The 27,592-nt window shown below is 39.6% G+C and overlaps 5 protein-coding genes across 7 annotated transcripts in view; 3 read left to right on the top strand and 2 right to left on the bottom strand.

The window, feature by feature from the left end:
- Window positions 1–27,592, top strand: part of LOC136345683 (uncharacterized) — an 89,049-nt gene that overhangs the window by 6,269 nt on the left and 55,188 nt on the right. The window lies entirely within an intron of this gene.
- Window positions 15,646–17,853, top strand: LOC136346624 (lipase 1-like). The gene is made up of 7 exons (XM_066295939.1): window positions 15,646–15,835; window positions 15,928–16,241; window positions 16,292–16,538; window positions 16,714–16,857; window positions 16,910–16,994; window positions 17,229–17,371; window positions 17,621–17,853. Exons 1-7 carry the CDS (start codon window positions 15,740–15,742, stop codon window positions 17,780–17,782), a joined length of 1,191 nt encoding a protein of 396 aa, XP_066152036.1. The 5' UTR covers window positions 15,646–15,739; the 3' UTR covers window positions 17,783–17,853.
- LOC136346619 (ATP-sensitive inward rectifier potassium channel 11-like) lies at window positions 17,841–21,718 on the bottom strand. The gene is made up of 5 exons (XM_066295932.1): window positions 21,459–21,718; window positions 19,430–19,707; window positions 19,141–19,370; window positions 18,847–19,085; window positions 17,841–18,608 (listed from the first exon to the last, which is right to left on the bottom strand). The coding sequence occupies exons 1-5, from the start codon at window positions 21,563–21,565 to the stop codon at window positions 17,888–17,890; spliced, it is 1,575 nt and encodes a 524-aa protein (XP_066152029.1). The 5' UTR covers window positions 21,566–21,718; the 3' UTR covers window positions 17,841–17,887.
- On the bottom strand, window positions 22,530–22,838 carry LOC136348078 (uncharacterized). The gene has a single exon (XM_066298637.1). It carries the CDS (start codon window positions 22,836–22,838, stop codon window positions 22,530–22,532), a length of 309 nt encoding a protein of 102 aa, XP_066154734.1.
- RhoGAP5A (Rho GTPase activating protein at 5A) lies at window positions 24,434–27,475 on the top strand. Of its 2 annotated transcripts, XM_066295896.1 has the most exons (8): window positions 24,441–24,636; window positions 24,695–24,754; window positions 25,229–25,436; window positions 25,588–25,830; window positions 26,016–26,230; window positions 26,292–26,522; window positions 26,579–26,822; window positions 26,883–27,475. In XM_066295896.1, the coding sequence occupies exons 2-8, from the start codon at window positions 24,697–24,699 to the stop codon at window positions 27,046–27,048; spliced, it is 1,365 nt and encodes a 454-aa protein (XP_066151993.1). In that variant the 5' UTR covers window positions 24,441–24,636; window positions 24,695–24,696; the 3' UTR covers window positions 27,049–27,475. The 2 variants fall into 2 exon arrangements, with proteins under 2 accessions (XP_066151982.1, XP_066151993.1); XM_066295885.1 differs by lacking the exon at window positions 24,695–24,754 and having other exon boundaries at window positions 24,434–24,636.

Below are 27,592 nucleotides of genomic sequence, written 5' to 3'. Positions count from 1 at the left end.
TCTGAAAGGGCTCTAATTCAATACGCTCCGTAATGTGCTCAAATTGTCCCGATGCGACCACACAAACGCAGCCTTTCTAATCTAGTGCTAACTACCTGGAAGCAAATTGTACCTACTCTCTACATTGGTAGGATTAATGAGACATTCCAGTGGTCGATGAGTAGTGTCCGGGAAAAGGACTAAGACTGAAGGGTCCTCATTCACAAAAAATCTCTGAAAATGTCCAAAGGGAAACGAATGTATAACTTCCACATAAATCTGTACGTACACGACTGTATGGGGTGTCTACTAAATGATGGCTTTAACTTCAAGGGGCGATTCCGTGTTACATTTTACGAAGAAAAGTCCTAACAAACGTACGTCGCATCTTGCTTCGTTTTCGTGATACGGGGTGTCAAATTGTTTTTTTTTCTCTCGGTTTTCCATAACTATTTCCGGACATAAGGGCAATACTTCGAAGAAATCCAGCATTAAGGAGTTTTCCGAGGCGCGAAAATCAAATATGAAATCGGTTTTACCGCGATATGTACGGGGCCATTACTACACGTTTATTAATAAATTAATATTTTTTGATGGAATGTTGTGCAAAGAAGTTTTTAATCGTCGACATCTCGAAAACCGTCGCTTTGAGAGGTTTTTACCAAGTATACCTTTTTTTGATTAGATTCGACGGGGGAACCAGACGTAATCTGTTAGAAGTCAAAATACAGGGTCCTAAAAACGTTAGGGCAAATTTGCCACAAAAATGTTGCTGCGGGTGGCGCCCCCTACATATTGCGGTAAAACCGACATCGCATGCGAGTTTCTCGTCCCGGGAAATCCCTGAATATTGAATTTTCTCGAGACGTCGCCCCTACGTCCGAAAACATTTATGAAAAACCGAAGGCAAACAGTTTGACACCCCGTATCACGAAAACGAAGCTGAATAGGACGTACGTTTGTTAAGACTATTTTCTTAAAATTTGATAAGGAACGATCCCTTGAAATTAATGCCATCGTTTAGTAGACACCCTGTATAATACAAATTGCCGCGCCTAGACGTGCTGCGCGTATTTTAATGACGCCTTGTAAATATACTGACAAAGCTGCACAAAGTAAACTTGCCAGCGAACCGACTTCCAGAAGGTCCTTAAAATTCGGACGATGGGTATAACCACCTTGTGAATTTACACCGCCAGGAACCCGTCTGACTACGGTTCCAAGCAAATGGTCGAGTTCCTCTCGGGGTAGTGCATCTTAGGCAACCTGAATTGCATTTCGTAACTCTGCTACGTCATGAGTTGTCCAGCCCATTAACTCCTCTTCCCGTCCCATCCCAAACGGGTTCTATGGGGGAAAGATCAGGAGAGCGCGGAGGACAAGGAACCACGTTAGCATCGCAACGTTGTGGACGAGCCATAGTTATACGAGAAATATGTGATACTATTACAACGAAATTCGTATTCTGACGTTGATTGGTAAGTAGTATATTTTCGATACGTATGATTTGGTGGTTCCGCTGCCAACTCGGCTGATTTTTTTATTCAGAAAACTAAAGCAAATAAATCGCTTTAACAGTAAGGAAGTTTTCAATAACAAGCCACACAAAGAAATATATTTATTGCCCCTCGATATATCAAAAGGGAGACAAATGGAAGCTGTGTCACCGCTGTCGCAACAGCAACCAGTCACGTATTAGAAATCCATTTATACCCAGAAACCAACACGTTTTGTCTTCGACGCCATAAATCTCAACCTTTTGCCTTTTAGACAACCGCTTGTCGAAACCCTTTAAAATGAGAGCAGAACGTGTTCGGATCTGCTTTAGAATTATTAAATTGTTAACAATCCTTTCACTACTACAATCTAAACACTCCCATTGTCAAGAGCAGGCAGACACAATGCGTCTTGAAAGTCTCGTCTTTCGTTCCTAAGATCTTGAAGAGAGCTTATCATTTTAAGAGATAATTTTCTGGATGGCGCTTTTAAGCTTCGAGTCGATTGTAAGGCCCGCCAAGAGGATTAAAAGCGTTTTATGCATATTTCTCCCTATAAAGACGAACAAGAGGGAGATAATGTCCTGTCTTTGATGAAAAGAGAGGTATATGGGTCTAGTTGAATCGAGACAATTCCAGAGTAAATTTGTAATATTCTGGTATTCTTGTCAAATGGGCGCTATAAATTTTCCGCGACAATAGGAAAATGGAGAAAAAACAAAATTAGCAACTCAGCTTTTGCAGGGGAAACCTTGCCCCGAGGGGCTATGAGTAAGCTGAAAATCTAGCCATATACATAAAGATTCATGGCATCTAAGGCAGCTCCTCGTTCAGGATTTTCAGGGCTTAGCATGGAAACAACGCGAAAACAAGACGTTGCCAGTTTGAAGAGCAGAAATTGAGGAGTTACTTCGACGAGCTGGTTTTACGTTAAAAGCAAATTCGGAGATTTTACAAATGCATGCGTAAATACCTAAGCCCTATAAGTTCAAGGGGGAAACATTAGGGGCACGTAAACGTGTTTCCCTTGCCACCGTCCATTACCATTTAATTGATTTTTTTTAAATAACTAACAACGAATTTTACGGGTTATATTAGTCCTTTATCGGGGACAGAGCGTGGCACGGCAAATGTGGTTTACTAATACCTGATTCGACTTTAATTGTTAAGGGCGCAGTAGGGCTAAATAGTGATTTGCGGAATCGGCTGGATGCCGAATATCAGGGGCGCCACGTCAACGGCCTCGTACAAAATCTGAAGGGTTTCGTTGATTACTCGCTTATTATAAGTATTTAGTTTCTTATGAACAATTAAAAAATATCAAAAAATATGAAATTTTCATTTCAATTTTTATATCCGACATGCACATTGGAGCAAGCTCATCTTCGGCCGTAAAATGACACGCAAGTGGAAAAAAGTTAGTTTTTCGCCTTTTGAGAGATGAAAATTAATTACTTTAATCAACAAACCCTGAAAATAACGTTCATTTAGGTATTGTTAACGGCGAAGTGAGGCCTACGAGATGGAATTTGGAAGCCCCGTAATTTAAATTTGACTTTATTAGGGGCAGAACATCACTAATCAAATCTTATTTCGAGATCTTTTGAGGTCTGCAAATTGCTAAATATTAAGGGCGAAGGGAGGCTTACAGAGTGTCATATACAAATATTGATATGCGCCACGCTCTATGGTAGGTTATTGGGGACTTAGAATGAGACACTTGGTATGATCTACAACCTCGAGATATGATTATCTTTCATCGATTTAGTAAGAGGGCAATAATGATTATTTTGATTTGCGATCAGTAATCAAGGGGCACATACGTGGGCTACCAAGTGGGATGCATACACCGTGCGGCTCTAAATTCTAACCCCTGCCCTGTTAATTTTTGTACAATTTATAATTTTTTTTTTCAATTTAAGAACAGCATTAATTAGGGCAAAAGTACCGTCATTCGACATTTGTTAATTTTTTTTAATTGATGCTTACGTCACCGGTGAATACAAAATTGCCGATTTTTCGAAATTCGAACGTGGACCAATTTCAAATCAAATTTCTGTCAAAACTTCCTTCAGCGGTGTATTGCGATTCGAAATCTACTGATTAGTGTTTGAGAAAAACAGCTATAAATTTGGTGAAGACAGTAGAGCAGCCTCGGCTCCGTAGTAAGCAAGCAATAAAACAGCTTGTTTGTTTGAAAGAAAATTGCTCTGTTTAAATAAATAAATAAAAATAATCAAAGAATGTCTGTGAGAACAAAATTAAAAACAAACAATTTGTTTTTTCAAGAAACAAGTATTCCATTCTTTCTGTCCTATTCAACTGGGTTCGTATCTCGAGTTTTTCCAAATTTATAGCTGCTTTTCTCAAGAACGAATCGACAAATTTTGAATCGCATCACACTATTGAATGTGGTTATGAAAGACCTTCAATTTGAGGTGTTCCTCGGCCCTCGTTTCAATTTAAAAAAAAAATCGGCAATTTGGCGCCACCGTCGACGTCAGCAACGTAAACTATCGTCAAAATGAATATTTTTCGTCTCATTTAACGCTGCTTTTGAATGTTAAAAGAATGTCAAAAAATTAACAAGGGGGGAGAATTTAGAGCCGCACAGCGTAACACCTGATATGCCCGAACTTCCCCATTCAGCTCCACCACGTTCGAGAATCTCCTTTATTTGTGCTGCGGACGAAGAATTCTCGTTTGACCCCTTTTGTTTGCTCATCCTTATACTGCAAAAACTGCCATAATCCGGCAATTTTCCAGCTAACTAATCCGAACCTAAAAATGGAAAATATGAAGCTTCGCTGGATTATTATTAGCAAGAGAAATTATTAACTCCGCTTTGGGGCCGCAGCAGGGCTTTTAATTAAATTTGTTTGTAATTTTGCGGTCTCATTTCAGCCGATATTCGGTTATGTTGACAACAAACAGAAGCCACTTTTTGATGTCGCATAGACCAACTTACAAACTAAAGCTAATTGTGGATGACACAAGGCCCTTTCTCAAGGGATGTTGTTTCCATTGCGAAATGTCTAATGATGCGAATAAACGTGTGCGGATACCTCGATGTTGATTATAAATCCATAATTCAAGCCCAAAAAGGAAATAAGCCCATCTGACACGGTAGCTTAATGTTTCATTTATATGGTAATTGCCCATTACTTGTTGCTGACGTTGAGGAATGGATACGGAAATAACCTCCCGGCCATTAAGTCTAGTGTGACCGAAGTTTCGTCAGCTAGTTTACCAGCTCTCAATTTGCAACTACACGTAGGCCATCTAAATCCTTCCTCTAACTGGCTTTAAAGGGAACAATTCCGGGATTTAGCGGGAACAAGAACGGATTCCAGGGGGAGAACTATGGAAAGTGGCAAGACAGCATCTTCCTTAAGATGGATTTTAAGTTTAGCTTAGATTAATGCAGACATTAGAAGCGTTAGAGGCGGATATGCAAATTCTCGTTATCGTCGAATCAAACAGAAGAGTTCCTGGACCGCAATATCTAAAACCTGATCCCGGAGAGCACCGCTGGTAACCTTGAACACGTTATGTCGACCTTCTTTGGGGGACCAAAACACCTGCCACTTAGATTGAGAACGAGATTTTTTTTCACATAAGACGATTTGTTTAACAAACATCCCTTTAACCAACACTTTAAAATCTCATTACGCTTACTCATCCCGAAATCCTCGCAGCCATTTGCAGGCTCTGAAAACTTTTATAGTCCAGAACTTTTACGTTCTTAGTTGACGACGCTATTAATTTAGTGTCAACGTTGTTAGACCCGATCGTAAAAAGGTAAGGAAGTTTCGCGAGGAATTTCCTGCGTTAAAAGGCTTTCCAGAAATTAATTTGTCAGCTCCAAAACCAAGTTGTGATGCAATAACAACCTCACTGCATTAATCACTCCGAACACATGTCGCCACAAATCCCAATCAAATCCCATTAAGCCTATCCAGACATCAAAAGGCGACACCCAGACACCGAACCTGGCAAAATATCAAATCTGCCTTTGCGGTTGCATAATGTATGCCCTACTATCTAATATAGATGAAGGAAGTCTAATTGGTACACGCAGCGTGTTGACATTTCCCTAATACAGTCAGGGACGGATGAGGCTGGAGCCAATAAATATTTAAATTAAGACATGGGTAGACGCAGGGGCTACGATTTTCTGGATTTTTTCCCTCTACGATTGTCCGTTCTCCAATACCTGGGTCCCATAGAGTGGTTTTTATGCGTATCACAACATTGCGAAGTGTGACACGCATTCACTTATAACGCACAACATTAAGGCTCGCTGATGTTGATCTGGCAACGAAATGCGCCGGCGCAATGCCCTTGGAAGTACTAATAGAGTGCGTCACAATTCTGCGAAGTATGATACACATTTCTTTGAGTAGCGCAACATCGAGGTTTAGGAAACACTTATGATATTTTGAAAGTAGTGAGAGCACAGGGAGCAAAAACGAGGACCACGCTTGCGCATTAAACCTTTGAGGGCAAATGTCTTCGGGGAAATTTATTTTTTTAATATTTGACCATCGTTAATTATCTGATCAAAGGGCCTAATCACTCACCTTTCGATCTTGAATTTCCGTATTAAACTCTGTTCTAATCGAAAGCGTCGTCGGCGATTTGTTACGTGATACTTTGACCGAGAAGCAATCGACACCTCGATTACTTTAAAAGCGAGCTATTAAGTGTAGAGGAACGTACATCAGCGGTGAGCAATTTCGGTTGGATAATGTTACGAAATGGAGTATTTGTGCTAATTTAGTTTGCCAGGAACAGGATTAAAATTGCGTTGAACATTGAAGACGCTCTAAGGGGTAGAGGGTGGTTTAGAGGCATGCAAGCCTGAAACTCATTTGTAACGTTCCAGGAAAATGGCGGTGACAATTCTTCCGGTTTTAACTAATTTGTAAATATATACGGGGTAGTTCGTAAACATGCCGACAAACTTTCAGAAGGTGCGGAGTTTATAAAAATAAATACTTAGGTCGAATGAAGTTAGGTCCGAAATCGCTTCGTTTCCAAGACGCAGAGTGTTCAAAATCTCATTTAATATATATATATTTATTTATATTTCGAAAACGGTTTGAGTTTAAGACATGAAATTAGAGACACGCTGTGGCGAGAGAAACGTGCACGTTCTAGAGGAGGCGGAATGTTTCCACGTACGCCAGTGGTGTGGGTGAGGCCCGGTGACAGACGACGATGTGGCAGGAATTAGCTTATGGATAAAAATTTCATAGACGAAGGGAATTACCGGGATTAAACGAGAATAACCTTTCTGAGTGAAAATGAACAAAATTCACCCTGTAATCCTAAAACAGGCAACATTGGTATAAGGTATGTTGGTCCAATCGTCATATGTTGATGTCCCCTATCTCGGGTTTTACCATTCCCAACGAACCACCCTGTCGAGGACATGAATTGATGTAAGATACACTCTCCGCTTGTGAGCAATTCTCCTAGAGGTATTTAGAATTACCCTTCTCATACGAGATAACGAGTGAAATTCAATGCACAAATTCACAAGGCGATGTGCAAAATCCGAAAATTCTGCCCTCCAAGGGAAAGCAGTTCAGATCTCCACTCACACCAGCTACGAAAGCTGTTAACTGACGCCATTAAAACCAAAGGGAGCCGTTTTTTAGGTATCAAAAGAACACTTTATTGCGAGATATTTGCCATCAATAACACTCGCATTATTAGGAATGTTCCACCTGTGTGTAAAGCCCTTTTGAATGGTCTCCCAATCACTTTCAGATGGCACAAGCAATGCAATTCGCCGGAGTACTTCACAAATTACTACGAGAGTTTCCTTTATTATCTACGAATTGATATCGCAATAAGGCCATGTCTTGTTGGGAAATGCTCTCGGCTAAATAACTGCAAATATGAGGTTTTGTAAAAGAATTTTGGTGGTGTGCATTTTCAACTTTAAACTCATTTGGGGCCTTGTGCAGCGTTCAATTTACTGGAAAGTTATTATTAGCCTTCTTATTGGATTTCTCTCCGTTTAATTTTCGGACCCAGAGTCTACGAACTTCAGTATGTGGGTGTACGAGCACTTCGGCGGGCACGCGGGAATACCCACAGAAATATGTACATAACAACCTTGTTATTCATCCTCAACGGTTTCCTACCTGTTCCACCGCCCGTCTCCCCCTTTATTGTTAGACGGAATAGATCTCCTGCTATTGCCACGAGAACATGCAAAATACATTTCCATCTCAGTTTCCCGTCCAATTCCACTTTTCATCGTTACTTTTGCGGAAGTTAAAGGTAAAAATCACGTGATACAGAACCAACGAAAACATACACGACCTAAAATGTTACGATTAACTTTGAGAATGCGGAGAAGAAATGCTGTTTAATGAAAGGAGTGATATCTGAACTAAAGGAGTTCTTGGACGGCAATATCTAGGACCTGAAAGAAGTAAAACTTAGCTGAAACAGATACGAAGGAATATTTCAAGTTTACAACTCTTCGAACAGCTACAATCAATGCTTCACCTCTGCATTCACTATTAAAGTTCTTCCTTGCTATGTCCAATTTACGACATTCCAACTTTTCACATACTTTGTAAAGAATTTCGAATAATAGCGCTCAGGTTTTACGATCGCTCTTTACAATGGTACGGCTAAATTAACGTCATCATGAAACTGGAGCTCTTAACTATAAACCTTTAACAACCTGGCAATGATTTGCTCAGATTTCGACGTCTCGAGCACAACTTTAGAACGTACGATTCACATTTTCTTTTTTGAAATCGTTCTCGGGGTAATCATCCATTTTTAAAGTATCTGCAATGCAAATTCTGATCTGAACCGATACCACTTCAAACGAGAACCATAAGGGATCTATTTGGGGCAATAGCTATAGTGAATTTCATAATTTGCCGGTATATGACGGGCCATTCATTTCCCATCGTGGAAAACTGTTTTACAAGCTTATAAAGAACTTTATAATATTGTTTACGAGCCCCATATCCATTATAGAACAGATGTTGGATTAAATTCCAGGCACAGTGAGAGGACTTTGTGTGCTTTTTACGGGATGTCATGAAGGGCCTCATATGCATGCAGAGTTATGCTAAACGTGGAATTTGAATGGATAGAGTGCACGTTGATCGAAGAGTGTTTTCAGACGTGAAGGGCCTTCCGGGAGTTGAAAATGGCATAAAAACTGTTCAATTTGCCATGGGCAAGACACATAATATTGGGACCGGAGAACTGGCAATTTGGTTTGCACACAAAACCCAGAGCACCCATTATATTTTATCGTTACGGTTATTTTCGTTATTATGGGCTTATGTGGCGGAAATGTTATGTACGATCTAATTGGCTGCTTCCAAAGGACAAAACGATGCTGCTTTTGATATTTGCTGCTAATGCCGCTAAGCTTTTATTGCTTAAATATTATATGGACAGATTCAACCACTTTCTCAGATTAGATCGGGTAATTCGGCGCTGCTCCGGCATCATAATTGGATGCGATATGAGTCACGTTTAATGATTGATTTGCTCCAAACGATACTTTAATGACGAAATCTAATTCTTAAGGAACTACTTATCCCTCAAACCCCGACGGGACGCAAAGTCTTGCATTTAAAATATTAATTACAACGCTAACTCTGGGAAAGTTGCAAACTAAGTTGGGGACAGCTGAAGGTCTGTTTTGCTCGTTTAGGATGAAATATTTTGCTCGGAAAGTTTCAGGTTAAGTAAATTAAACAATTTTAATAAGTAGCCACTTCGTTCCTTGGAAATTCTCGAAGGAAATTGGATGGAGAGTCGTCTAGTGACTAGTGATGAGCTTCCAGGCGATGCAGTGAGGAGGGATATCGGTAATTGGTTTGTTCCGGGAAAGAATGATCGCTCTTCCATCTAATCTAATTGCCAGGAGGCTTCATAGCGAAATTAAGCCCTTGGGCTGGGCCCTACACAGGTCGGTAATTAATCGATTGTAGTGGAGCGAAAAAATGTCTGTCCTCGAGGGCTAGGAATAATTTATTATGCATTAGGAAATTAAAGATGCTAAGATAAATTCATTATTTAGTATTCATTGAAGATGTTACTTATACAAAAGTAATATTTTAATTTAAAAGACTTTCCCTGAATTTAAATGTACTGAATGGGCTCTGTCCCCGTTATATGAAAATTACAAAATTCGCGTGAACGACTATATTTTTAAGTGACATCCTGTGGAAATTTGCATATCAAATGGGATTCTGAATAATAAATTACTGAAATTGTTCCTACACGAATTCTCATACTAAATAACTGTTAGATTGGAATGAAAATGTCCACGTGCTTGATACATTAAAACCGCAACATTCGCGCGGAAGGGCATCGTTTATGCGACACTCTGTATGAAAGCGTTTACGTATCAGTCATGTTCTTAAATCATATATCGGGCTTAATCGATGCCGGTGAGCAGGAGCGATCAAAGTTAGCTGACTACCCCTCTGTGCATGGTGGAATAAAATTTCAAAAGTTTTAAAATGCCCCCGGGAATCTCGCATCTAAATGGCGTCACAAAATCGACGTTCACTTAATATTTTCTACAAATAGAAAAGACAAAAATGGACGAACAATTTCACAACTGAGTGACGTTACAAAACGGTTATTGTTTCAGCAATAAAAAGGATGAAGCCGCTCGAAGACTTCACTGGATTATCGCATTTGAATGACGCCACACGAGCGTCTTCCCATTTTTGGTTCCTACAGAAAAAGGATGGAAACATGTCAAAAGTTTTCGAAAATACCGCGTGTGAATGACGGCACGGGATCGAGGGCCTCCCCTCAATATAATAAAGCTCAAAAATTCGCCTGAAATGTCATGTTTTGTTGTTACACCCTGTAGAAACCGATTGACACGTCGAAACCTACCGTGGCAGCGATATTCAGTGTGGGCTCATACCGACATTAAAAAGTTAATAATTGGGAAAAATTATGGCATACCTGGTGACACCCCCGTGCCCAACGTTGAGAGGGAACTCATTTGGGAGCGGCACCACTGAACTTATTTTAACTTACAGTTTAAAAACTTCTCCAACGAAAAGAGGGACCGAGCCCATATTCTATTCTAATTGGCTGGCACATATATATTTCGTCCCAATTTCGTGGACATTACAGATCCTTCGCATTCTCCGAGAGTGTTCCCGGAGCATGTGAAAGACTCAAAATTTAATATCAGAGACGCCGAGTGAGTTTATTAGAGCTGACGGGAATTCACCGAAAAAAGAACTATGTCGTAGCGAGGAAATTTAATAATTCCTTTATGGATCAAATGTTTCACTCCAGAATGTCAGCTCTCATGGTTATCTAGGACGAGATCAAATATTCAGTGTTGGCTCGAATTTATATGGGTCACGAAACTGTTACGTTACATGGTGACTCCCCAGATTAACGGGTTGGGACCTTGTGCGAGGAGCAGCACCATGGAAATGATTCTGTTTTATGTTATTTAAAGTTTGCTGCGTCAGGCTTAAGTGAAATTGCAAAAGCGGGGGCGAGACACGTTCCAGTACTTTCAAAAAATATAAACCTAAGCGTGCACCCATCCAAGTGAAAATAAAGGAAACGATGGAACCGGTCGTGTGTGCAGTATGACGAGACGAGGACGACACGTTATCGAGCACGTAAAACTGTTCGACAAAATCCGGAAATTTTCGAATGTTTAAGCAAAATACGTGACTCAAGAGTTTAATATTGCCCCGCCGGCACCCTGAGGAATATTTCCGGCCGGAAAAATTACTCCGGGTGAATTCGGCTGGAAGTGATTCATCTACACCCATTAGAAGATAAGAGCTGTTTTATTGAGGGGTGACAAAGGGGTAAATTCGAGTGTCAGAATTAAGTTTCATAACGTTTCATTCCGTTTTGCTTTATTTTCAAAAAAGCCAGCTTTCGCAGATTACCGCAAAAGTGGTTTTTCAATTTCGGGGGATCTGGTCCTTCCACGAAATAGTTTCTCCTAGCGATAACTTTTCAGTCTGCGACACGCCAAATAGTGTGTTTCCCTACCAGTGCGGAAATGGCATTTTGCCGGGCGCGTGCGAGAGCTCGAAAATACCAGTTAGCTTGACCAAATCGATGAAAAATCAGTTTGATGTCTGGAGGATTGACGTGGGTGTAAAAATAGGGATTTGTTAGCGGGCAAAAATCAGTAGGGCCCCCAGAAGGGTTTGAAAACTGCTAAAAAATTTAAAATGAAATTCGAAATCCGGGACTCTCTTTTTTTGGAATTTTCAGGCAATCTCGAACACCTGGTACGTGACTGACTTCGTTAGTAAAACTTTAAAACCTCGAAGGTTCTCCTTTACATTACGAAAATCCCAGACAGGCTTGAAAACAGATATAAATTTAAGAAAAGCTTCGCTACTCAAGAGGACACTTTTTGAAATTTCTCCATTTTATGTGACTCCACTGCGCCACTATTTCTCTATCAAACAATCTGCAAGTTTTGGAATTTATTCGTAGCACCTCAGGAACTAATAGAACGGAAATTTATTGGTGCAGATGTTCTATGTAGGGAATTACAATTTTCGTTTTAATCTTTTTGTTAAGAGGCAAGTTCTATCATAAATGTCGCCTAACTACGCCACTGTTGCATTGCCAAGCATGCTACAGGTGGTTACGTTCGTTTATAGAACCAGAGGGTTTGATAACAATGTAAGAAATTGGTGCAGAGCACCTGTTTGTGGGGTTAATTTTGTTCTTGGTTTTCCTTTTATCATTGAAATTTGGATTTTTCTTGGATCCCAACATGTGATTCACTGGGCCACTATTTGGTCATATAAAATAACCTAAAAATATTTGTACAAGGTGCGGCGCGGAAATCAGGCGTTTTTACAACGAGTAGTACTTGACTTTTTTCAACGAAAGGATTGCGCTTCAACAGGTATTCCATTGTTCGGCTCATAGCATTTTATTATTATCATTTAGTTGCCACCGTAGAGCCGTATCAACGTTGGAACATCCCATTTCCAGATTTCGTGACATTATATGGCCTCTTCGGTCGCCCGACCTCTCCTTATGTGATTCCTTTTTGTGGGTTTGGCAGAGGGCCCGTCTCTAAGAGGCTAAGCTTCCTACATTAGAAGAATGAAAAGAAGCACTCCGACATCAAATCACCGAAACCAACGGAGACCAGCTAGAAAGGGTGGAAGCCAATATTTTTAACGTCTTCAAACGTGCGGCAGCGAGAACGGACGACACATGCCGGGCCTAATTTTCTGTCCATGATTTTGAAATTCCCCGTTTTCGACCTTGTTGCTATGCTAAAAAAAAACAAATTACATATCAAATACTAGCGATTCTGTGATGGTTTCAGAAACGCTCGATTCCCATGCCGCGCTCTGTTTTTATTCGTGACATCTGAGGGTTATTCACGCCGAAAAGTTTTGGTGCAGATGGTCTATTTAGGGAGCTACAGACATTCAAACCGTAATTTTTTTGAAAACGCTTAATGTCTGTGCTGCCTGGTAATATTCGGGGTTTTCCGCGGGAAAATCATTGACGCCATCGTGGGGATCTGAAAATCGATAGTTTTATTTAGTTGAGAAGAGCAAATTCGTAGCGGACAAAAATCCAAGCTGCTGAACTCGCATTAAGCCGATGCCGATTTGCGAAATTTTAGTGACTAATCTACAGAGTGAGGCACAATTCGGGCAATAGGACGAATAAACGGTAAGCCAGTGATTATCACAAGCTTAAACAAGCTTACGCGAAATCTGCAAACATTTACTTACCGAACTTTAAGTTTGTAAAGTTCCAAACAAATCTTAAAGCAAGTGTCAAAAGTAAGCGAATCTCGACTTACCTCAAGTCGTAGCATTGAAAGAGCCCGAACCCAAAATGCACAACTAAAACTTTCCGAGAGAGTTAAAGGTCTATTATACTCGCTCCTGTTAAGGCGCAATATTTTCCGTCAAGTTTCGGTTTAAAGTAAATTAAAGAATTTTAATAAATTGCCACTTTATCTGTCGGAAGTTCCCGGAAGGAATTTCGAGTTGCCATCTCTAAAGTTTCGGTAGAAATATCTCGGAACTTTGAAGGCGACTTTATTCAGCAGTTATTGTGCACAAGTCGGTGTGGAAAGCAAAGGAAAAATTGCCCCTGAGAGGGTTTTGCGGGGTATTTACGAATTTACTTCCCGAACAAAACCGTTGTTTTCCATGTAATCCAATTACCTTTGGAGGATAACGGATGAAAATTGGCCCTAACGGCTGCTTTTTTTTATTAAGAAAACGGAATGAATAAATAACGCTGAAGACAAACAAAAGCCGGAGTGGAGACCATCCTGCAAATTGACCCGAAACAGCTACTGCCGAGGAACTGGAATAGATAGCAACTTTCCATGCAAATTTCACACACAATTCGCAATCTCTCCCGGATTTATCACTCCCCTCTTCCTCCTCATCCTCAGGGCGAACGCTAGTTATAACAGCGACTCAAGATGATGGAGAATAATATTTAGTTTTATTAATGCTTCCCATATTATAGGGGCCTCTCTCGAAATGAGCCGAAATGAGCTGACACGACCATTTGCCTGGTTTGTATGCAAGAAAGGTGGGTTGGAACTATTCGGGAAAGTTGCCCCGCTAATTTGCGAGTTTGGATTGTGACTGCTCAAGTTACAGGAATCGATTATGCTGAAATTTGCCTAATTTCGGCTGGAGTTGGAATTACGGCTTTATCCGAATGAGGAAGCTGCAAGTATTGTCTGCGACTCGCCCTGTTTTAGCTGAGCCATTGATAAAGTTCCACTGAACGTTCATAAGAGTTATTGGCAACCCTGCTAGGTCGAAATTAAAACCTAAATATTTAAACCAGTCCTTCGCAGGGCTCAAAGCGGCACTTTCCGTCTAAACGTACAAAGCAAGAGTTTGACAAAGATGTTCATTTGTCACTGTCTAGATGCCGAGACTTGATCAAAGTTGCATCATTGTCGTGTAAAATTCGGGAAGTTTACGGTTTTCCTCGAAGGGAACATGTTGTATGCCGGTGTAGCCATTTTGGTCTTTTGTTTTTGCTACGAGTTCTCGTTGCCTTGGAAAAGTCTTAGACCTTCTTCGTTGAGCTTTCCACGTCTGGGTATAATTGTTCCGAGGAAACTGCTAACAGCGTTTAATCAGCGAATGCACTTCAGGACAACTGACATGTGACGTCAAGAATCGATGACTGAGACTTGTGTCTGTGACTGTGACAAGTGAAACGTCACCCGACGACCGGTGACTTGGACTTGCGAAGTTATTGACAGCCACTTCCAGCGTGTGAGACTGGTGACTTCTCACATTGACAGCCAAGTCAAATCATAAATATCTCAAAAACGGTGGCGCGCTGGAATTGCGTGAGCGTTCCACGAACAAGCACGCAATTTGAAAGGTTCCAAATCGCCAATACGGTTTTGAAAAATTCTAACGCCTCGCCCCCCGCAGCAATAAACTTCAGAGACAACAATGCCTCAAGGTGGATGTACGCGCTAATTTCGGATTAGTAGCAGTAGGGACAGTGGCGTAGGGTACCCAAGCTTGGCGACTCGAGGGAACGTACTTAAAAACATTGGGACGAACAATGATAAAAAATTGCATCTCTCGAAGTAGATCATCTACGCCCGGACTCTCAAGCAGCGCCTATGAGCGGAAGAAGAAGCGTTCAATCTGCGAAAGAAACAGGGGCGTGCGCGGCCGCAACTGAAATTGTACGAAAAGTACGAAAAAGTGTGTATTTTAGGAAAGGGCGTCTTGGGATATTTGCATCTTCCGAAATAGATTGTCCGCACCAATCATTTTCGGCGCGAACAAACCCACAAATATTCCGAATACGTATATAAATTATCAGTTTGATCGGTGAAGAGGCAGCTGCGTGGTGTAGTCGTGGATGACCAATCGCAAAAACTCTGGTACAGAGCCCTGCGAGACGGGAAGAGTTGCGAAACCGAGAATTTACTTATTTAAGTGGACTTGCCTGGGTTCTCTTAATTCAATGTCAACATTAAATTCAGGTTTACCGCCCACGCTGTAATAAAATACATTTTAAGCATGTTGAACTCACGATTCAATAATAATAAAACCCGTTATCGTCTGATATTAAAAAATAACTTATTTGGAAACCGACTGTTGTAACCATTTATAGCTCAAATTAAAGTTAACGAATCTTCTGTGGTATTTAAAGAGAGCTTTTCCACTGCAATATCTAAATCACAATCAAACCCAACAGAAACTTTTAAAACCCTATAAATAATGGCAAAGTGGATGATTGTGGCAATGTTTCATTTTATTTCTGTGGCACTGGACAATCTCACCGGAGTAGTATTTCACTTGCAAGCTAAAACCACTGTAAGTATTCTCGATGATAGTAAAAAAAAAATCGAGCGCCATCTATGATCAAACAATTCGCACAGCGGCCTCAGCTCTATCTCTATTTCCAGGTGGACATCATAAAAGAGCATAATTACCCGGTAGAAATCCATTCAGTGATTACAGATGATGGCTATGTCTTGACGTTGCACAGGATTCCTCACGGCAAGACCAGAAGTACCGCTCCCGAAGGACCGGTACTGCTGATGCACGGACTGTTGTGCAGCTCAGCAGATTGGGTAGTGCTGGAGGAGAATTCTTTGGCGTTTATATTGGCGGATGCCGGATTTGATGTGTGGATGGGCAACAATAGGGGAAACACCTATTCGCGTAACAATATCTATATAAATCCCATTTTTAATGAGCGGTCTTTCTTCGATTTCAGGTACGTTCTAAGATGTGATTTTAAAATCTACATCCATTGTGCTCTTCCAGTTACCATGATCTAGGACTCTTCGACCTACCAGCCATGATAGACTTCATTCTCGTGTCAACCAACACCACGAAAATTGGTTACGTGGGATTCTCAGAAGGTACCACCCAATTTTTCGTCATGACGTCAGAACTGCCGGAGTACAACTCCAGAATCAAAAAGGCGGTTTTCTGGGCACCTGTCACTGACATGTATCGAATTTCGAATGGCCTCATCAATCTGTTGGCCCAATATCAATCCATTGAAATGGTACGAAATATAATTAAATTTGGTATAAACTATCGTTTGAATTATATGACGCTGCTAGTTTGACACTTGACATATATATGACGTATATGACAGCTGTCGCTGCTACATGACCTTTTAACCTAGAAAACTTTTGGACAGCCCGTCATTTTTGTTTGAAAAGTTTCGTTTGTTTTAGTTTGGGAATTTCGCGCATCTCTATGAACTCTTCGCACACGCCACTGTAGGTTACAAATTGAGAGCATTTTGTAAGATATATGACACAATTTGCAGTTTATTATTCAATAGGATAGGGTCGTCCTTTGACAGAATGCCCAATAAGGTTAATTTTGTGTTTCTATTCACAGCTTTAGGTACTTACAAGTATGTTTTAGGCATTAAAGGACAAAATCTTGCAGAACTTCCCAGCCGGCATGTCCCTTAAGCAGCTTTATCACTACGTACAAGGTGCCAGATCTGGTAAGTATTCTGAAATATTTGGTAATGTTCTATATACAAGCGAATGAGCGAAATTTGCATTCGAATGTTCCGACTTTGAATTTAAATATACACGATTTTGTAAAACATTTGGAGGCAGTAAAGAATTGTCTTTTCGATGAGGTCTCGCAGTCTCGTTATAAAATTCATAACGGCGACCCAGAGGGGAGATCAAAAATATTCAAAAGGTCGGCACAATAATTGTGGCTTTTGCAGGAGTGTTTAGACCCTACGATTACGGACCTGACAAGAACCTGGAAATATACCATAAGCTCCTACCAGATCCCTATAACTTATCCAGGTTCACGGTACCCACCACTATATATTATGGAGACTCTGATGTATTCGTCAATAACGAGGTTGGTAAGAAATCATATCGAAAATTGGAAAAACTACGACATAAATTAACGTCATTTGTCAACAACAATAAAATGAAACACTATTGACATTGACAATTACAGTCGTGTAACGGTGCAACGTTGACAAAGACATGCACTTGACATTGACAACGACTGTTAATTAAACTGCAGATGCCATATTGAAAAACTACTGTTTCTATCACTTCATGCAGCGTTTTGTAGTTTAAAATTTTTGTACTTCCCTTTTAGATTTTGAGAAATGACGTTGTGGCGAACATTCCTACAGCAACATTGAATGTAGTGCCTTTACCTAATTTCAATCATCTGGATTTTATCTACAGTACTACCGGCGATTGGTTGACTAACGCTACTTTGAACGATCTGCTTCAAGACGATGAAAAACAACCCTGAAACACAGCAAAATATTACTTTTAAGGTTTATTTGGGAACATGTTTTTAGTAAAATCAATTTAAAAAAAAACGTATTTATTTGCTTCCACAACATTCAAACAAAAATCAGAAGTCGGTTTCCTCAAACTGACGACTCGTCCTCGATCTACTAGCACCCTCACTCACATACCTCTGCAAACTCGCTAAGAAATCCTTCGCAGTACCACTCAAACCTCTACTAGTCCTCCCCTCTCCTCCTCCAGGAGATTTCTTGCGAACCTCCACATCCTCCAATTTCCTTTTTTTCTTCTTCCTCTTCCACTTACTCAGCTCCTCGATACTCATGTCCATGAAAGTCGCATACTCCTCTTCATCAGAATCGTCAGTAATAGTATCGACATGGACTTGAACCTTTGTACTGTCCCTCGCAATTTGCTTTTCCTCCGCATCCTCCGCCGACGAGGAGGATCCCTCTCGCAGCTCCTCAGGCATGTCAGATTTCCTGTAGTACCTAGGACTCGCCACAGATGAAGGGTTGGAGTACTGCTTGGAGGAGTTGGCGGCACTGAAAATTTCACTTGCAGGGTAGGAGGCGGATCTGGTATGATAAACTATATCGTCGTAGACCTGATCGAGGCGCTGCGCGCTGCACAATGGAATGGTCATCTCTTCGGTTTTGTTGAATCTTTTATGATCCACCACATACTGAGAGTCCTCTTTATCCCAACGGGTGCAGGGGGAGAAGATAAACCCCCACTTAATTTCCCTGCTGAGGTATGAGGTAGTGGTTCTGGAGAGGTATGAAGTAGCCGAGCATTCTCCTTCCAGAACTGCGATTATCTCAAACCTAGAAAAATTTATTATAAATTAACCGCAAATAATTATTTAAAATATCGAGTCGCTATGGAAGCCAGATTTCATTGAGTAAGATTAGAAATTCGGCACACATCACATTTTATTGAGTACATTTCTAACCTCATTCATGTGTCAAATCGGCCATTGTGCATGCATCACGGCGACCCAAAATTTTTAACAACTTGGAATGACGTATAAGCGACAGACGTAGTTGTGAAGGCAAGATGTACCTCCTTAGCAGCAAATCCTTAGCTGAAAGGTCCCAAAAGGGACTGCTCTCGTCGATTCTATGCACCACTTCAACGGGCCAAATTAATATTCCGGTTCGCTCCAGCTTCAGCGTCTTAAGTGACAACTCCCCGGCTTTCTCCTCGGCTAAATAGGCCACGATATTCGTATGGCATTCATATCGCATGTCGTAATCTCTCACGCGGAATATTAAGCAGAGCTCACCGTCCCTCTGACAGATCTGCGCACATTAATTAAATTAATTTCTATGTGTCTAAAGCCAAATGTACACGTACCACTGCATATCTACTAAAGCAGACCGTGGAATGGCGATACTTGAGCGGGCCCACCATCTTTAGGAAGATTATGCAGATAAGGCTACCACCCACGCCAGCTCCGATGATGAGTTGGATGATTAGGCCTATAATGGCCTCTGGACAGGATTCGTTGATGTACCGACCTCCATAACCTACTGTGGTCTGGGTTTCGATGCTGAAGAGGAGATAGCCGGAGAAGCTTTCAATACCTACATAAAGACGGAGATAATATATTCGTCTGGTGTATCAAATAATTCGTTCAAGGTACCTTCCAGGCAACTGGAAGATGTTCCGTTCCATGCATCAACATTTTCTATAGAAATAATGGCCCAGAATCCAGCGAACATAAGCCAGGTGAGGATGAACACGAAGGCCACCACCAGAATGGTGCATAGCCAGCCACTTTCGATTAAAGTGTTGGAGAGATCCAAGAGGAATCTAAAGGAGCGCTCTTTGCTACTTTTCTGGTGGATGGAGGATTTTCCGCTTTTGCGCACCAACCGACGGACTAGTTTGATCTTGTGTCTTTTACTGTAGCTCTGCACGCTTGAAAATAGCATTGAAACAGATAGAGTCCCTCCGGATGAACAAATAAATATTAACTTAACAAGTAACTAATTTATTAGCCTGCGCAAACGCGGACCTTCTAGTAGGTTCTCGCTCCGAATTGGTCTTAGCAGTTCAACTATTAATCACTAATAGTCGAAGATGTTACTCCTATTACTGCTACAGTTATTACCTTCTCACCATTTGAGACCAATTAGGATCGAGAACCTTATTTTGCCCAGCACCTAGCAGGATCCTCTATAACCGCGTTGGCGCGAGTGACAAATTAGCTAACCGGGGGCAGCCTTAGAACTTTGTGGTGACTTTTTAAGTTATGCAACATAAGATGTTACTCGCGGATGTAAGGAAACGTGGAGCGGATGGATACTCCTTTACGGGCAACTTCAAGGGCTTCGCTGTGCTGGTGTTCTTCTTAGTACGAAAAATACGGTGAAATTATAAAGGATTAAGAGTGTACTTTTCATTTATTAACTGTCATGTTTGTAGTAGTTTGCTCTTTTACAATCAGATCGCACTTTTCACACTCAAGAGATACACAAAACCAGCACAGCTCCACTCTCGAAGCTAACCACCTGACGTTTCTCCTGCATCTGCAAGCAGCATCTTCAGCTGCACGCGCAACGGCCACTCCTCCTTTAGGGCCGTCTCTTACCAGCTGATTCGTCAGCATGCGCAATTCCTGTTATGGAGGCGGCCACACGATGGGCGGGGTGAAAATTTCCAGTTTCTAATTGGTATTGAATATTCGCCAAGTATTAATTGGATGAAGTAAAAATTGATAATTTGTTCAATAGTCAAAATGTTAGTTTTTCCAGAAGCACTCATTATATTATAACCAATTAGCACCAATTAGTAACATTGACCTTTCGCCCCGCCCCCAGTAAACGAATAGAATGACGAATCAGCTTCTAAGAGGCGGCCCGAAAGAAAAAGCGACCGCCTTCGTAACGCTGTCTCTGAAGATGCTGCTCGCAAATGTAGGCGAAACGTTGACTGGGTAAAAAAGCGCCTTTGTATATAAGAGGCACTAGCTTATTTAACGGCTGAGTTGTGCGCTGTTTTTCGAAAGTATGCTACCAAAGTATAAAAATGTATTTAATCTAAAGATGACTGGTAATAGTAAACCCCTTTAATAATCTATTAATGTGTTTTTAATATTACTAGAGGAAGTAAGTGCCCTTTGCTGAATGGACTTATATGAAAACTTATCAGTGTTTTTCCTCTCTTCGGACTACTATTAATGACAAATTTGATTGATTTATGGCCATTATATAATCATAATAAATACTTAGTAACGATTATAGAGGTATCAGTTTCTATCATAAATCTTTAAAATTCTTGACACGAAGGCAATTCAAATTTAACATTGGGCTTCAGATTACACATAATCCCAACAATACGAATTAAATCTAAAGTGCGATAGTTGGAAGATTGAAATGTATGAGATAAAATGGTAAACATGTAGGTAGGTTCTACAGGCATTAGTAAAAATGCCGGGTAAAGTCCGTTAATGTTATGAAAAAGTGTCGTTCACCATAATATCAAGAAGCCGCTTGATTTCATGAAAAAAACTTTAAAATAGAATATTCCAAGAGTATAATTTTTATTTGTAGCTTAAAATTAAAATAATTCTCACATGTTCTCATCTCTCGTTACTGATTTGCGTTTATTATGATCTAATAAAAACAATTTCCATCGAAATCGTTATCTATATTTTAGTTTTGACTCACCTAGACCGCCGCCTAGACAAACTGGGTCTATTTTTTACCACATAAAACGGGTAGAACTCGTTATCATCACCCGCATTGTTTGTATTACAGCCATCATGCTTAGCCATGTCTCATTATATCTCTTTAACACACATGTTTAAGTTCATTTACCCCAATTTCTCAACACTTTTTAAAGTCGAATTATTTCGATAGCTAAACTAGAATGAGACATGGCTGCTTATGGTTTGAGATTTCAATTTCCCGTGTCTTCTTATCTATCGAAGCTTCACATCGTTGTTCATCCCGAGATAAAGGAAATTTACGGCATATATGGTTGCGTTAAATTGGGTAAACAATTTCTTAAATCCCCTTTATCTTTGAGCTTTTATATTGACAATCAAATATAGGTGCAGTACTCCCTTAGAATCAACAGCTCTGCATATTCATAGAAAGGCCAAAAAGAATATTTATTTAAATTTATTATGCTTATATCATGTACTATTTAAACATTTCTTGTCTACAATGCCACTGAAAATCGCTAGTAATTTTGGAGGATTGTTGACATGAAGGTGAATGTAATATTTTCTATTTTAAATTGAAAAAATAGTTAGTGTTAAGGGAACTTCGTGTAGCCGTATGGATTGATAGATTAGGTAGCAAAGGACTTGGTGTTGTGGTCTACCCTCATTCTTTTAATTGTTGTTTTACTGTGATCAAAGTTTAAATCAACAAGGTTCTATTGGCAAAAGGAATAAAACTCCATAAATATACTCAAAATGAAGAAACTGTATTTATCAAAAGCTGTATACAACATACATTAAGTTAAGTACCAAAAAGGCAAAGCCCAATCCCTTTAGAAAAATAAAGATTTCTAGAGAATAAGCAAAATTTCTGGTTCTCTAAAAATCTAATATATTTATCACCATTGTAATAGTTTGTCAAACCTCCTGAATAATACAGGAATAAGCAAAACATGTATCAACCACATATAACAAAACAAGAATTTTAAAGTGTATAATGCATGCTTATATAAAATACTGCGGTTTGATTATAGTAAACTGGTAATTTAAGTGTTAAGTCAAAGTTAATAGTTCACCATAAAGGTCCAGAGGAGAATCCACCCGGAGGCACTCGAGGCCTGGCGGAAGCTGAGGCTGCTTCAGCTGGTGTTGGTGCCCCTTTCTCAAGAGGTGATGTGGCTTTGGTGGGAGTGGTAGGTTTTAGTGGTTCAGTTTTAAAATTGGTTCCCTCAAGAATTGAGGAGGTATTTCTGCCTGAATCCTTCTTGACTGGAGGCTCGGCAGCACCAAAAATATCAGTGTGACCCCCACCTGGCGGTCTCAGAACTTTGCTGGAGTTCTTGTCTCCAGAGAAACCGCTGAAGATGTTGGTTGAAGTCATTTTTCTGTTGGGAGTTTATGAGGGTTAGCAATGGGGGAGGTGCTAATTCGTATTGATTTCTCGTATAAATATAAATAATTTACTAAAAATAAACGAAAGATCGCCTGAACAATCCAGTTATTACTGGTTCGAGACCACAAAGTGGAGAACGTGTCAAGTGTCGGACATGCATGAAATAAAAACAAAATTACTGCATGAGCCCCCCATGTTCAGTTATGGCCCAAGAGTAACGGTTTTCGTAATATTCAATCATGCTTACCTCTATAGTTTATTAGTTTTCTTTGGTTTAAAACAGTTTAAAATGAAACTCAAACTGTAACGTGCAGAATCTTCTTTCCCTTACAAATTTTTGACAATGACTACTGAGAAATGGAGGGATTTGGGCGTCAAGAACTTGAAAAACGTGTCATGAATCAAAAAATGGCAACAGTGTTAATGGATCGATTTGTTGGCAGTTCTTGTCAAATTTGGTGGGTAACGTTCTGTTATTTATTAACAATACATAGTGGTGTCAGCATTGATAAATTAAATTTGAATGAAAGATGAAGTTTGACATTCCAGATTTAACTTATCACCTCTACGCATAAGAAATTATATAGTTAATTACTTATTAAAAAGCAAATATTAGGAATAATATCCAAAACTTTCTCAAATTTCTCTTCTCCTAATAATAATAACACCTAATAGTGTATAAAATTAGGTGGTTCAAAGATTTTCGATTGATGCGGCATCGCCCCGAAACTTTTGTTCGCCTGATACTCAAGTTTTTTTTATGTCGAATTGTTCAATCTGAAATTTCAAACGTTTTGAGCATCAAAAGGCGACTGGCTGAAATGATTATTTTGATCAGAAAAATTACACACACAATGAACTGTTGATGTCGACAAAGATTTGGCTTCATAAAATACGTACGATATAATTTTGATATAGTAAAGTCACAACGCCAATCGAGCAAATTCGAGTATTCAGTTAAAACTTATAATGTCATACATTTATTACTTTTTTCGGGGCAAATTTTCGACGTTGTCAGACATGGGTATTAATGCCATTGTGTATTGCAAAGCCAAATATTACTAAAATTGGAAAATCTCAAATTTTAGTTAATTTTTTTGGTCGCAATTATTTATATCACTGAGTTTTTCACCAAAAATGTTCAAAAATTTTGTGTTGAAAAAATGTCTATCAAGAGACATCGAATAATAAGTTATTTATCAAGACTGTCAGGAGAAGAGTAGGAACTTCATTAAATTGCTCAATTGATGATGACCTCGGATAATTTTAATGTTATATTGGTAAACTTTCACGACTAATATGGTCTAGGTACGCAGACCTAAAATATGAGTGAATTTTGATCAACTCGAATTCTTTTTTAGAATTTTTAAAATGTTGTGGGATTTCCAGTCCTTAAAATGAAGGAGTGAAGAACTAAATATCGGTGAAATTGCGTGGATTAATCATATTAATAATTATATGTAACAAAAATATACAGATAACGCATAATGTACTGCAACGTTGCTCGAATTCTATATTTGTTACATGTTAATAGTGATGGCTATAAGTTATCAAAGTTAACAGCTGATTTTGAGTTTAAACGTCAATCTGACGTTTGTTTACAAAATGAATGAAAATAGATTTTCCTGATGAAGTCGACCTCAATAAAAGGGAATTCCATTGTGGCCCCTAAAAGTAATGTGAACATCCGTTATCAAGTGGCTCTTCCTCGAAGAAACTGAAGTCATCATGGTTTTGGATGAAGTGAATCTCAATTCGCCAGCGCACACCCTATGGAAGAGCGATTGTAAGTGACGTTAACAATTCGTATTTCAAAACAGATTTTCTCTTCATTTTACTCGCAGAGATGTGTGGTGATACATTTACTTATAACATGCAGTCAAGGCTTAGTTTAGTGATACAAAGTAGGTACTCATTTCACTTGATTATAGTGTTTTGTGCTCAGATTGTGTGAACTGGTTACGATGCTTTTGTTTGAGTCTCAAACTACCTGTTCATGTATCACGTAATATCGTCACTTATATAAGGTGGGGGCAAGGGTAGTTTGGGGATTGCAAATCCTTAATCTACTTTTATCACATTGGGTACCACAACATGCACACACACTCATTTCTATGTTATGTGACCAACTTTATGTTTATTTTAATACAGGGAACCCAGAAAAATGTCAACATATTAACAGTCAGATCTTCATTTCAACATGTTGCTACCAATAATTATTTATTTAGATACTTTATAAGGGTGTTTAAGTTATAGATAAGAGTACATATTAGTAAGGTGTTCTGTACACTTCTTTTCCTAAGGAATATGTGCATTATTTATGTGAGCTTTTTCTTCCAAGTGTTATATATAACCAATATGCTTTCTGTTTTCTTCAGTATATCGAATGCAACTGGAAGCTCCAGTGCCAATACCCATCTTATGTGATGATATTATATCAGATAGACCTAGTTTCTTAGGTCAAGACTACCATGGCCCAATCAGTCATGTAGAAGCAGCAGATTTGCTGAGTTCTCAAGACAATGGGGCATACTTAGTGCGGAGCAGTCGATGTGCCAATGGAGAGTTTCATACCCTGAGTCTCAAGTAGGTAACTCTAATTGCTCTTTTTTAAAAAGGAACGCTGATTGGAGTAGTTCACAAAGTTGTCAAAGTAATTAAGTTAGGAGGATTATGTCTGTTCGAACACTCTCAGTTCATAATTTATAATTGTATAATGTAAGTATTATTATTTCAGGTTCAATAACAAAATCCACCATTACAAACTTTACTTTGACCCCAAAGGCGGACTCTACGTGAGAGAAAAGCGTTACGACTGCGCTCGATCTCTAGTGGCTGATGGTCTGGTCACTATGTATATTGAGCTTAAAGCACCTACAATTCTACAAAGACTGACAAGTGTAAATTACCATGAGAGTCCCTACATGACTCTCACTCTCAACAAACGCAAACTGCGTGCGCTCTCTAAACAAAATACTGTGTAAGTCACATTTCCACATACTGTAAATAGCGATAGTATACTTCTATTTAGTCATGTGAGTCAGTCTATTTTCCATTAAGGTGAACCGAGTCATGGTAAAACACATATTGCAGTTATGAAATCACGTAATCTCACATGACGTAATAACCTTTTTTTCCCACCTGAAATGCTAAATTATTTTTTAGGAATAAAAATCTTTTCGGGGGTTCAAACGCGGCTGGAAACCTGTCGCTTTCTCATCAAATTTTGGGCCAAAACTTGCCTGAAAAGGTGGAAAAACCACACTCATTTAAGCTAACCACGTTTAAGGGATTAAACTGGTGCGAGCTTTGCGCTAACTTTCTATGGGGGTTCACTTTGCAGGGTAAAAGATGCGAGGATTGCGGCGTTATGGCTCACAGTAAGTTTTAAATCTCAAAAGCTCTTTTATGTAAGGTCTAAAGTTCATTTTGTATATATAGTCAAATGCTCGGAGAAATTTGCCAATGATTGCATCCCAGATTTGAAATTCCTTCGGGGTGTTTTTGGGATTGAATTGACTACTTTATTAAGCGCCTACAAAGCTGAACTTCCATTTGTTGTAACTAAGTGCGTTGCTGAGGTTGAGGCGAGAGGTCTCACAACTGAGGGCATTTATCGCTTGAGTGGTTTTGCCGATGAGATTGACGCCATTAAAATGGGGTTTGATAAAGGTTAATTTCTATAGGTTAAAGAAGAAAATTGTAAACGAATTTTTGCTGACTTTCAGATGGGGAGAAAGCGGATCTCTCAATGGAAAGATATCCCAACATAAACGTTATCACTGGAGCCTTAAAACTCTACTTAAGAATCCTTCCGGTGCCCCTGGTGACGTTCGAGGTGCATCCCCGGCTCATCGACGCCATCCAACACAACGACGTCGATTTGCAACTGTCCTCCATTAAGCACGCTCTACTTTTGCTCCCCAAACCCCACTACGATACTTTAAAGTTCATGATTTATCACCTAAACAGGTAAAAAGAAGCTCAAAGTTCATTAAAAATTCTTATCATTGTTCTAACACCTATATATAGGGTGGCGCGGCATGCTCCAATCAACAAAATGAACGCCTTAAACTTGGCAACGGTGTTCGCGCCCACTCTTATCCACCATCCACCCAATATTATACCGGACGTGAGAAGTGACATCCTCCTTCTGGAGGTTATGATTAACAAATGCGACACGGTGTTTTTGAAATAGCCATTTCAAAATACAAAGGTGTTTAAATTGAATGTTTTTCAAAATGGCCTTTGGGAACAAGGACCGACTTCGACAGTTGACCTTAAGGACTAGGTTGGGGAGATGGGACACTAACATGCGCCCAGCGGCCATCTTGAACCAATCGCTACAAGAAGTAGTATTCGAGTCATGAGATTTGTGATTAGACCCGAATGTGATTTTTTTCCGTTGATATACGTACATTTTTTTGTGTAATAATGGTTTATATTTATTGTTCATTCACAGAGCTTTTTATTTATGTATACACTCACCTTTTCGTTGTTTTCGACTTTCGCATACATTCCCGTAATCTTAAAGTTTATATATTGTAAACTCGAAATGTAAACAACTGTATAACCAATGACAGTATTTTTGTAAGGTTGAAGTAGGTAATAAATAATTAATAAGAGTTTCTTGTTTTTTTTTGTTTTTTTTTTTAATTCGGAAGAAACTGCATCCTAAGGAATTGCCGTGAAAATCGATAATAATTCAATATAGTTCACATTTTGAATGATTCTCTAAATCT

Source organism: Euwallacea fornicatus, chromosome 2, assembly GCF_040115645.1.
Source record: "Euwallacea fornicatus isolate EFF26 chromosome 2, ASM4011564v1, whole genome shotgun sequence".
Taxonomy (NCBI): domain Eukaryota; kingdom Metazoa; phylum Arthropoda; class Insecta; order Coleoptera; family Curculionidae; genus Euwallacea; species Euwallacea fornicatus.
This window is presented reverse-complemented; position numbering and strand designations above follow the sequence as displayed.